The sequence below is a fragment of the Perognathus longimembris genome, chromosome 23 (genome assembly GCF_023159225.1).
Source record: "Perognathus longimembris pacificus isolate PPM17 chromosome 23, ASM2315922v1, whole genome shotgun sequence".
Taxonomy (NCBI): Eukaryota; Metazoa; Chordata; class Mammalia; order Rodentia; family Heteromyidae; genus Perognathus; species Perognathus longimembris.
This window is the reverse complement of record NC_063183.1, coordinates 27,361,960-27,374,757: the sequence shown is the minus strand read 5'-3', so window position 1 is coordinate 27,374,757 and position 12,798 is coordinate 27,361,960. Positions and strand designations below refer to the sequence as shown.

Below are 12,798 nucleotides of genomic sequence, written 5' to 3'. Positions count from 1 at the left end.
TTTACCAGTGGAAGAAGGAGGGGAAAAGAGAAGTTAATGAAAGAGAACAGATCCAAAGAAAGTGCATAAGGAAGCTCATGAAAAGCCATTTTAAATGTAGAGGAAGAGAGAGAGAGGTAAACAAAGAGTAATAGAAGGGAGGCATTTAATCAAAGTACATTGCATGCATATATGGAAATATCATAGTAAAACTACTTTGTACAATTAATTCACGGTAATAAGTATTTTAAGTCAATCCCTACCTTAAAAAAAAAAAATGCCTACCCAGGTGCCGGTGGCCCATACCCGTAGTCCTACGTACTCAGAAGGCTGAGATCTGAGGGTTGTGGTTTGAAGTCAGCCTGGGCAGGAAAGTCCATGAGATTCTTGTCTCCAATGAACCACCAGAAAATGGGAAGTGGTTCTGTGGCTCAAAGTGGTAGAGCACTACTAGCCTTGAGCAAAAGATCTCAAAGACAGCGCCCTGACTTCAAGCCCCATGACCAACAACAACAACAAAAACAAAAGGTAACAGAAAGGGGCAGCATTGATGAAGGAGAGCTGTACTCATAAACTGACATGTGGAATTGAAACCCCTCTGTACTCAAAAGGAATTTCCTATTTTCAATCTTTTATTTCCACTTTTATATGGCTTGGATACTTTCCAGTTTCATGTCACTGCAATGAAGAAAATAAAAGAATAAGTAAGCCAAATCTGTGCAGGTTTGCTTCAAATGTACTTCTCGCAAAGCAGCTGGAATTGGAAAGTTGGTCTATGAGGATGAATGAAATTATCTCCATTAATTAATTTTCACCTTAAGCAGGTGAAAAATGGTCATCTTGGAATATTTGAGAGTTTAACTGGAAAAAAATGAAAGATAAAATAAGTAGTTTTACTGGACTCATTAGTTACATTAAAGTGCCACAGGAATTCAGAGGCTAGAACAAACGATTGTAAGCAGGCAAATCAAACTAAGGAGGTAAGGGATCAAGACAAATATTTAGCCAAGGAACAACATTATTTAAACAAATGAGATGTCAGAAAGATTAAAAAAAACATTTATGCTTTTGAACTTTGGGATCCTGCATGAAAAAAATGAATTTGAGAGATGTCCAAAAAATATATTTTCTCCTACAAGTAAATTATTTATAGAGGGAAGACAGGAACGTCTTTTGTATTGGACTTAGAATAACATACATAGATACGAACGGCACATTGAAGCAGAAAGCATTTTCAAATGTTTGCTTTGGAAAAAAAAAAACCACCACTGTTACTATGGTGATGCCTCAATACAAAGAAACAACAACCAGAAATCCAGAAATGCATAACAAATCTAAGTCACTGGCACTTGTTATGACTAATTCCAACATGTCATCATCTGGACTTTCCATTGGTGCACACATTGCCCTGGCTACCAGATATAGGAGTTAAGGAACTATACCCTAGTCACAGTGTGACTGGAATTAGAAGCCATGACCATTTCTTCTTGAAGTTGTAACCACCTACGGGATGGAATACCCTTTTATTTTAATTAATGTTTTAAGTCATCATTTGTTGTTGATGGTGCTGGGGTTTGAACTTAGGGCGCTGTGCTTGCCTAGCAAGAACCCTACAACTTCAGCCATGGCCCTGCCCGTTATTAATTTTTATTATTTGGTAGGTAGTTGTACAAAGCAATGTCAATTCCACATGCCCGATTATAAGTGCAGGGCCTCGAGACCTATGTCACGCCTTCCCTCGTCCTCTCCCATTTCTCCCAACCCCACCCATCCCTGCAATCTTCCTCTCCATTTCCACATTATTATTATAACAATATTGGCCCACACATCCCCCTGCCCTAACCTCATTGCTACAGACACATTTCAGCTTCCTGGTATTCACGTTCTTAGACTGTCGTTTCATTGTTCAAAAGAGTTACAGCACTGAAACCTTCCCCTGCATATATCATACTTCAGTTCAGATGTTTGTGTATATATGCATGTGACCCGGTATATATTTACATATGTGTGTATCAGAATATCCTTACAAAAAAGACCATCTCCCAGGGCCTTTTGCTGACAGATTTAAAGGACTACCACCCCCATATGGAAGTGGATTTGAGAGATACCCCCAAAAGCACAACAAACTCTCATTTCCTCCTTTCTCCTCCCATTGGTGGTGAAGTTTTAGTACTCAATAGACAATGAAAGACAACAGAGATCAAATTTGATAAAAAAAAAAAAAGAAAGTCTTGAACGACCGTCACCTCTTACTAGTTCTACTATGAACAGAGGAGGAAACAAATTACATGAAATGCAGATAAGTGGTCCAATTTCCATAAGCAAACACTACACCTGACCAAGCCAACCTCTGTCCTTAAAAGCTGCATGGGGAAGATATTTCAATACATAGAGAACCTGAAGTTATCAGCCAAGTTGAAAGCTGCAAAGCAGCTTTCCAGATGAAGCACGGGCCGAGAAAACACTCAAAAGCTCTTTGGGGAGACGTACAGCTGCTAACACAAACAAGAGACAAGGTGAATGGCCCACGTAAACTGACTCGGTAAATTAGACCCGATATTGTGAGAATTCGAAAATGAGAAGTATCACACCGCAAGAGGAATTTCACACTGCCAAGAAAATGCACAACAAAAATGAGCCTGGAGAATGGCCTAGAGACTGAGCCAAGGTCTAGAGTTATTATTCTCATTAAAAGGGAGTTCAAAGTCATCTTGCCTAATAGTAGGAATGAGTAATAGAGGTAGTGAAAACAGTTGTATTTAAATATATTCATGTGAAATTGGGAGAGCAAACTGAACAGCCTTCCTAGTAAGACGTCTTCAAAGTAGATTAAGGAATAGTGAGAACAGTGACAGTGTGTTAAAAATGCGTTGCTGGTGTTTTTTTTTCTTAAGTCAGAAAAAATGTGAGTTTAATTTTGGCGAATTTCTGACTTTGTTTTAAAATAAGTAATGATGAAAGGCATTGATTTCTACTGGTTTCCACCCTCCCTCTAACCCTCTCCCAATCTTGCCCTCTCTCCCTGTCTCTTCTTCCCTCTCCCTCCCCTACTCTCCTCTCTCCTTCCTCTTTCCCAATCTCCTTCTCTCTCTCTCTCTCTCTCTCTCTCTCTATCTATCTATCTATCTCTATCTCTCTCTCTCTCCCCCTCCCACATCTCCAGGTATATTCTCCACTTCTTGTTCAATTCTCTTAAACTTTGACAGAATTTTGTGTGTGTAAGCAGGTCCTGGGGCTTGAATTCAGGGCTTGGGCATGTTCCTGAGATTGTTTTGCTCAAGACTAATGCTGTACTGCTTGAACCACAGCTCCACTTCTGGCTTTTTGGTGGTTAATTGGAGATAACTGTCTCATGGACTTTCCTGCCCAAGCTGACTTCAAACCCCAATCCTCAGATCTTGGTAGCTAGGATTACCAGGCATGAGCCACTGGCTGCACCTGGCTAAATAAACTCAGACAGAACATTTAAACGGCAATGCACTCATTTAAATAATGAGAAAGGTATCCGCCTCAATTCTTCAAATCTTTTCTTTCTTTCTTTTTTTTTTTTTTGTCAGTCCTGGGCCTTGAACTCAGGGCCTGAGCACTGTCCCTTGCTTCTTTTTGCTCAAGGCTAGCATTCTATCACTTGAGCCACAGTGCCACTTCTGGCCTTTTCTATATATGTGGTGCTGGGGAATCAAACCCAGGGCTTCATGTATACGAGGCAAGCACTCTTGCCACTAGGCCATATTCCCAGCCCCTCAAATCTTTTCTTAATCACGTTTTTAAAAGTATTTTATTTCTTGAGGCTGGGAATGTGACTTAGTGGTAGAGTGCTTGCCTGGCATACATGAAGCCCTGGGTTCAATTCCTCAGCACCACATAAACTGAAAAAGCCAGAAGTGGTGCTGTGGCTTAAGTGATAGAGTGCTAGGCTTGAGCAAAAAAAAAAAAAAAAAAAGAAGCCAGGGGCAGTGCTCAGGCCCTAAGTTCAAGCCCCAAGATTGGCAAATAAATAAATAAATAAATAAAAATCTTTTAATTTTGTTTTTTGTTTATGTGCTACCAAGGATTCAAACTCAGGGCCTCATGCATGCTAGGAAAGCACTCTAACACTTAGCCACATTCCCAGCCCCTTTTTAATCACTTTTATCTGATCATTTCATATACATAGGTAGCTGGAAATTTTCTAAAGTATTTTTTTTCTGAGCTGAATTTTTCAATCCTATTCAGAACATGCACTGTCTTTACATAAGTCAATGACGAGTTAACCAAAAAAAAATTTTAGTTTAAACTAAATCAAATTTTTTAACATCCACAAATACAAAGCACGTATCATGTTCCAATTACACCCAAAATATGGCTTTCTTTGTGCAGTTTCTACTCACAGAATGAAAATACTTATTATACATTGAAAAACAAGTAAACGCAGCCAAGTACTTAGATGCATAATTACTCCCATAGTATATTAGTTATTATTGCTTTTTTCTTTCCCCAAGGTCTTCACATATACCCATATCTACTCCTCTGCTTGGGGATTCCACTGTCGCAGGGTGGCTGGGGTCATTCTGAACAGATAAGGGGCTGGATAGGAAGGCACAAGGCCAAACTTGCTGGGAACCAGAGGGACAAAATGACCCTGTATCAGGAAACCACCAGAACGAACCACCACCTTGGGAATCATCATCCTTTCCTCCCTCTAGCTAAGGAGAATCTTCATAAACCTCCTCAGAGGACCGCTCCTCCCCACAGAGGGCAAACCTACTTTATCCACGTTTAGGAGAGGGATAAATAAAAAATCAGACTTCATCATTGTCTTACAATAAGGAATCTATGCTGGGCGCCGGTGGCTCAGGACTGTAAGTCTAGCTATTCAAGAGGCTGAGATCTGAGGATCATGGTTCAAAGCCACCAGGGGCAAGAAAGTCCCCGAGACTCTTATCTCCAGTTAACCACTAGAAAACTGGGAGTGGTTCTGTGGCTCAAAGTTGGTACAGTAGTAGCCTTGGGCAAAAAGAGCTCAGGGAAAGTGCCTGGGCCCTGAGTTCAAGCCCCATTAGCAGTGTGCATGCACGCATGCTTACACACACACAAAAGAAAGACCAAAGGAAAAAGGAGGGAGGGAGGGAAAGAGAAAGAGGAAGGAAGGAAAGGGAAAGGGAAGGGAAAAGGGAAAGGAAAGGCATTCATCAGCCATCAGCCACTAACTATCATTTTCTTCAAGTATTTTCACAAAGTTCCATTTTCCTATTTTCCCAGCATCACCTACTACCCAAACCATCACCATAAGAAATTAAGCAACCATCCCTGAGAGGACATTCTCACGCTGATCACACACCAAACACCATTAGAGCAGAAGATAAACAAGATCTGTATCGATAGAGATATGTAGGACCTCACTTTTAAACACGAGCCAACAAAGGATGTTTTGAAGGAGGTCCAAAGGTCCTAGAAGGCATGACTCCCACCGACAGTAAAGAATGCATGAGCTATGTGCACTACTCACTGCGTACTGGAACTTCTCATTGAATTCACGGTCGTTGGCTTTCACCGTCCGCTCCACTTCTAAAGAAAAAGAGAAACCAAGTATGAAGTTACCTCCTAGACCCACAGAAATATACACGCCATTAAAATGCCATCACATAGGTGACTTTGTTGTCAAAGGGAGCAAGGATTCTTTCCTTTGTCCTTGAAGGACATTGCTTTTCTTTTTCGAGCCTAAATGGTGGAACCTCTGTTGGAAATCCTCAAAATGGAAAGCTGAAATGTTTCTCCTTGTCTTCTTTTTTTTTTTTTTTTTTGCCAGTCCTGGGGCTTGGACTCAGGGCCTGAGCACTGTCCCTGGCTTCTTTTTGCTTAAGGCTAGCACTCTGCCACTTGAGCCACAGCGCCACTTCTGGCCATTTTCTATGTATGTGGTGCTGGGGAATCGAACCCAGGGCTTCATGTATAAGAGGCAAGCACTCTTGCCACTAGGCCATATTCCCAGCCCTCTCCTTGTCTTCTTAACATCATCCATACTGAAACACATAATATGCCACCTTTCTACTCCACAAAGACTCTAAATCTAAGTTCCTAAAGGAAAGGTACTCTTAAAGATTAAATAACAATAACAAACACCTCTAATTCACCATGCTTGCCTTTCTATATGGAACAGAGGCGAGGTGAGATACATCAAGGATATCCAAAAACATCATCAGCTCACCTAAGAAACAAGTTGAAAAGACGAGAGGTGGCTGGGAATGTGGCTTAGCGGCAGAGTGCTTGCCTAGCATGCATCAAGCCCTGGGTTCCATTCCTCAGTGCCACATACACAGAAAAAGCTGGAAGTGGTGCTGTGGCACAAGTGGTAGAATGCTATCCTTGAGTACAGAGAGGTTCAGGGACAGAGCCCAGGACCTGATTTTAAGCCCCAGGACAGGCAAAAAAAGAGAGAGAGAGAGAGGAACTCAACTATCCTGCTGGGAATTGTGTGTGTGTGTGTGTGTGTGCGTGTGTGTGTGTGTGTGTGCACTTGCATGCAGATTCTGAGGCTTGAACTCAGGGTCTGAACACTATCCCTTAGCTTTTTCACTCCAAGATGGTGCTCTACCACTTGAGCCACAGCTCCACTTCTGGCTTTTTGCTGGCTACTTGAAAATCAAAGTCTCCCAGACTTTCCTGCCTGGGCTGGCTTTGAACCACAATCCTCAGAACTCAGCCTTCTGAGTAGCTAGGATTATAAGCATGAGCCACCAGTGCCCAGTGGTTGTTGATGCTGTGTGCATACATGTGTGTACATGTGTGCTTGTGTACAAGAGGGAGAGAAGGGTGGAGGTTTAGGGGAAAAAAACTCTCTCAAGTTCTTAATCAATAACTTAAGCTTTTCCTCCCTTCATTTTTCTTTCATTCTGCACAATCCGGCCCATGTGTTTGGAAGCCAGAGCAATTCATTAAAAGCATGAAGCAAGAACAATAAGCAGAGAGAGCTTTAAAGAGACGAGTTCCCCAGCTTCCAAGATTTCTTCACTGGATTCCAAGACCACATTCTGATACAATTGAAAAATATGTGTCTTGAACTGAAGTTCCCTATTGAAATTCCGTGGTGACCTGCAGTGACATTTAAGCAGAAAGCTAAAGAGAACTGAGGGAAAGGGGGAAACGTTTCCCACTTTAAAAAAAAAAATTCCTATTCTCACAAAATAGCTTTGGAACACAGTTAAGGGCCTTGAGTTTGTTTTCCTCTTGACCCACCCAATTTTCTCATCAGATCCTAATGATAGCTTCAGAAAGAAAATATAATATTTGTAGCAATTTATCCTCCTAGAGTGGACTGGGTTATATAACTTACAAGGAAAAGTGACCATATTTTCAGACGAACCCTTGGCATGTCACTGTAAGTCAATTTTACAGCTGGAGAGTTCAATTTTACAATAATAGCTAAGGTTTACTGGCTAGTTGTTAAAAGTTAGATCCCGGGGCTGGGGATATAGCCTAGTGGCAAGAGTGCCTGCCTCGGATACATGAGGCCCTAGGTTCGATTCCCCAGCACCACATATACAGAAAAAAAACGGCCAGAAGCGGCACTGTGGCTCAAGTGGCCAGAGTGCTAGCCTTGAGCGGGAAGAAGCCAGGGACGGTGCTCGGGCCCTGAGTCCAAGGCCCAGGACTGGTCAAAAAAAAAAAAAAAAAAAAGTTAGATCCCCATGCTGGGTGCTGGTGGCTCACATCTGTAATCCTAGCTACTCAAGAACCTGAGATCTGAGAATCACAGTTCAAAGCCATCTCAGGGAGGAAAGTCTGAGACTTATCTCAAAAAACTGAGGATGAAGCTGTAGCTCAAGTGGAAGAGCACCAGCCTTGAGCAAAAAAAAAAAAAAAGGATAGCACCCAGGCCTTGAAATCAAGCCCCAGTGTCGGTGTGCACACACATGCATACATACACAACCAAGATTTGCCCAAATACCCTAAGAACCTAAACGCAGGGGGCATTTAAAAAGACTGACAGGGAATTCCTCCTGCCTTTGACATCCAGAGTCAAACACACACTGGCTGTCCCTGGATCTTAAGCAGACCGGAAGAATACTGTTGGTACACATGGGTCTCCAGTCTGCCAACTGCACATATGAGAATAAGACAGATGGCTGATACATAGGGAGATGATAGTTAGATGCATAGATTATTGATTGATAGATGATAGGTAAAGAATATAGATAGAAAGATAGGTAGGTAGATGATAAATATAAATAGGTGATAGATGAAAGATAGGGAGGTGATAGGCAGATAGGTAGATGATAGATATATCAATTAATGATTAATAGATAATAGGTAGATAGATACATACATAGAGAGATGCGTAAATAGATATAGACAGAAGATAGGGCGATGAAAGATAGGTAGATGATAGATCCTATTATTTCCATTCTCTGAAAACACGTAATACAATGCCTCTACATCAATGTTGTAAATACAGAAATGTTTAACTCGAGCCCTTTGCCTGTATTGCTAGCAATCCATAAAATCCATTTCCTGGATTACAAACTCAGTGAACCAAAAGTACAAATTAATTGTCCAAAAACGACTACCTCAACATAACAGAAACCTAATTCCAGGTCAACAGGACTACTCTAGACCAGGACAGTCAGACTCCACTGTGGAGATCGGGGTCCTGAGGCCACTGAACATGCCAAGAGCTCAGGAAGTGTTCCCACCAAGATGTCATCGTTCAAACACCAAGGCAGTCCACAGCCAGCTTCCGGAACAAAGCACCAAATCCCGTGCTCTAGATTTCAAGGTCAAGAAGGAGGGCGGCCCTTCAGAAGCCTGAGCAGCAGAAGGGATCACTCTCCCCTGCCGCCCTGGGATGCACACCAAGATGACTTCTGTAGACATGGAAGGCAGAGCATTCATACCTCCGACATGCTTGATAGGGGGCAATACTGGAATTTGAACTCAGAGCTTTTCCCTCACTAGGGCTAGGCAAGCAGCACTCTAGCACCCTTAGCCTTTCTTTCTTCTTTTTTTCTTTTCCTTTCTAGATAGGGCCTCACCCTTCTGCCAGGGAAAATCTCAATCTGAAATCCCCCCAGTTCTACCACTCACGTAGCTTCAGATCTCAGGCACCGCCATGTTCGGGATCTGTTGGCTGGGTTAGCTTCACCTCACCATCCTATCTTCACCTCCCATATAGCTGGGATTACAGTCACATAACGCCACACACACCCCACTTACACCATGATACTTCTAAAAGCCCCTCCAGGGTTTTAGTTTTCATTTCTTTTAAAATCAGGAGAAAAAAAATAATAATAATAACAGATCCATGATAATGGATCCAACATGAATCATATTTGTCTCTGTGTTGACACAGTCATAAAACATAACATTTAATATTTTTTAATAAACGACAGAGAAAATAAAGGCAAAAAGTGCCTCAAGCCCATAGAAGACATAAAGCAGTCCTGCTCTGAGTCTTACCACCCTACTGCTCATAAACATTTTGAGCACCCCCCCCCCCTTTGTGGAATAATATGTCCCGGCTCTCACAATTCCTTTTGGAATCAAGAACAGCTTTAGCTACTTTGAAGAAAGCCCTTACCAAAGTAATGAGATCTGAATTCAAACTTTTACCCAGGACCCACACTTTCAAGGCCACTTTGAGGAAAAGCATAGACACGCTTTCAGATAAATTGGCCTTTGAGCCTCTGGTGTAGGCTCTACAGCAAGGGAGGGGGGGGGGCGGAATTACAAAGGGCACACAGAAAAAGGCCTCTAATCATCCTGTTTCCAAAAGCGAAGTCAGTGAGCTGGGACTTCTCACATCTCAAAGAACATGGCTTGTGTGTGAATGTGGAAATCATAGAGAAGAAAGCATATTTGGGGGAGCATTCTGATTTCACACCCCATCTATGACCAACTGCTATATTTCTCCAAGCGTTCTCAATGTCCTACACATAGCTCAATCTTCCTGGAGCTGCCAGAAGTTTAGATGCATGAAAGCACAGCTTTATTAAATGTTTTAGACAAGGTACTTCTCTGGGACACACTATTACCTCTCTGTTCACACACACACACACACACACACACACACACACACACACACACACACACACCACACACCACACACCACAGAGGCAAAACTAAACTGGTAAAACCCAGAAAATGGTTGGATGAATAAAAAGCATGAAAAAGAACTTGCTGAGGTGACAGACAGTATTTCATATAATAGGTGTGTTACATAATTGTCCACTATGAATGAATGGTCCAAATGAATGGTTAAGGCCTGTCTGTGCATATGGTGTGGAACTAAACTCAACTACCATCAAAACCAGCTGTCAGTGGCTCATGCCTGTAATCCTAGCCACTTAGGAGGGTGAAATCTGAGGATGGTGGTTCAAAACCAGGCCCAGAAAGAAAGTCTGTGAGACTCTTATCTCCACTAAACTACCAAAAAAGCTGGAAGTGGAGCTGTGGCTCAAGTGGTAGAGCACTAGCTTTGAGCTCAGGGACAGTGCCCAGGGAGTTCAAGCCCTAGGACCAGCACCAAAATCATCATCATCATCATCATCATCATCATCATCATCATCATCATCATCATAATGATGATGATGATAAATTTCATGTTGCTTCTTGCTGTTATAAGAAGTTGGTACTTACCAAGTGATTTCTTTTTAGCACCAAGCATGATTGTAGCCTATCTTTCACTAGGTCTCGATAGTTGGCCTAAATAAAAACCAAGAGAAACACTCATCATTAGTATTTTAATAAACTGAATAAGCAGACATTCACACCCTTTAATTCTCTCTTAGAGCAGCTTAGAGGGCAAAGAAGTTACTGACACAATCAGGAATAACAAATTCCACTATCAGGCTTAAATCTAACCAGACTGTAGTCATTCCAGACAAAACAACAACCATCTATATTATAAATGCGTTGGGACTTGGGAAACTACATCCCAAAGGGTCAGCTTCAAGAGCAAAGCTTGCCAGGTATGGGTGGAGGGACAAAGGGTGAACAAATGTAGCAGTGGTACTCACTAGATACTATGTTGAAAATGAACCATACGACTTGCGGGTGGGGATGGGAAGGAGAGAGAGAGAGAGAGAGAGAGAGAGAGAGAGAGAGAGAGAGAGAGAGAGAGAGAGATCCTTAAAGGCAGAAGTGGCACTGTGGCTCAAGTGGTTGAGTGCCAACCTTGAAAGGCAAGCAAGCAAGAGTGCAAGATCTTGAGGTTCAAGCCACATTACCAAAAATAAAAAATATGTAAAACATAATCAACAAGAACAAAAAAAAAACACAAACCAAGAAGTTTCCTTCATTTACTCTCATGAGTATAACCTTGTCTAGATCACTACCCCAAAACCCAAAATAATGTCATTATCTTGTTGTTGTTTTTCCTACATGGGATCTAATTTCCTTCCTGTAATGGATGAACCCTGTTACAGACTTGCAATGAAGCTGGATATGGTGGCACGTGCCTGTCATCCCAGTGCTTGAGAGGCTGAGCCAGGTTGGGAAGCCAACCTTGAAGACAGAGTGAAGCCCAGCCTCCAAACAAAACAAGCAAAAGCCAACGAAGGATGAATAAATGATCTCGAACCTTCAGAAGCCAAAGAAATCACACCTTTGCAACCCCTTGGAAGGGCACGCAGAGGTGCTGTATGGGCGCTGCTTTGGTGAGATAGAGAGATGACTGGTCTGTATGGCGAGATGCTATGCCCGTACATAGAGAAGAAGTCGAACCTCGTAGCATCTCAAATACCTGAAACCAGTGGGGTGTCACTCTGTTGCGCCCCATTCACTGGGTGTCCCAACAAGGACCACTGGCACTGAGTAGGACCCAGTACTTTCTTAGGCCCCATATTACCAAAATGGATGGATCCAAGCAAGAGGCTAGGGTACTGATGCTAAGTACTGCTTGAGCAGGAACGGGGCTCAAGTCAAACCATCAACAGCTCCCTTGTTCCTTCCCCCAAGCTTTCTACCAGCTGGCTCCGAGGCCACCCACAGCATCCGTCCTAACTCCTTTCTGCTCCCCCATCCCCAAGCAGGCCCCCCAGACTAGGCCGAGGACATTTCTGCTGACCAGCATGTGTCCTTTTCCTGCATTCTTCACACATCTCCCTCGGTCACCAGGAGGACGATGTCCACACCCGAGCCCAGCACACCTGTGGCTCACGCCTGTCATCCCAACTACTCAGAGGCTGAGATCTGAGGATCCAAGTTCAAAGCCAGCCCAGGCAGGAAAGCTCATTAGACTGTCACTGTCAATGAACCACCAAAAAAAGCCTAAAGCAGAGCTGTGACTCAAGCAATAGAGCGCTAGCGTTAGAATGAGAAAAGCTCAAAGGCAGAGCCCAGGCCCTGAGTTCAAACCCCCAGGATGGGCGCGCATGCACACGTGCGCGCACACACACACACACACGTGTGCACACACACACAAAGGCAAGTCCTTTCTGTGAAAAATAACATGGATCAAGTGAGTTTGCAACTGTGAAGAACTTTCTTTGCTGATTCTTTGTGTCACACACACTCTCCCAGCCGGTACAAAATGACTTCAGGAGGGATCATGGACGAATCGTACAGAATGACAGTTTTATGTGGTGGCTTCACCTGGCTGGAACTAGAATGGCCCCGCTAGTCTAAGGTGACTTGTTAGGGCTTGAAAATTCTCTCTGAGGACCGAAGTCCACACGCTCTTGTTTTCTCTGGCTCAGATTCCCTGGAGCATGGAGAGGGAAGAGCAATTCTTTAAGCAAGGTAACAAAAAGGGACTTGCAGGACAGGAATTGATGAGAACACAAGCAGAGCGATGTCAACACTTAGGGAGTAAACAGGAGCGTTGGCCAGTGGCTTCCTCAC

At 42.9% G+C, this 12,798-nt stretch overlaps 1 protein-coding gene across 1 annotated transcript in view; it reads right to left on the bottom strand.

The window, feature by feature from the left end:
• Atp8b4 (ATPase phospholipid transporting 8B4 (putative)) overlaps positions 1-12,798 on the bottom strand; it is a 135,516-nt gene that overhangs the window by 102,594 nt on the left and 20,124 nt on the right. The window contains exons 6-7 of the mRNA XM_048331703.1: positions 10,594-10,659; positions 5,468-5,526 (exon numbers count right to left, since the gene is read on the bottom strand). Of these exons, the coding sequence (XP_048187660.1) occupies positions 5,468-5,526; positions 10,594-10,621 (87 nt within the window). The 5' untranslated portion in view covers positions 10,622-10,659. The remainder of the gene's footprint in view (positions 1-5,467; positions 5,527-10,593; positions 10,660-12,798) is intronic.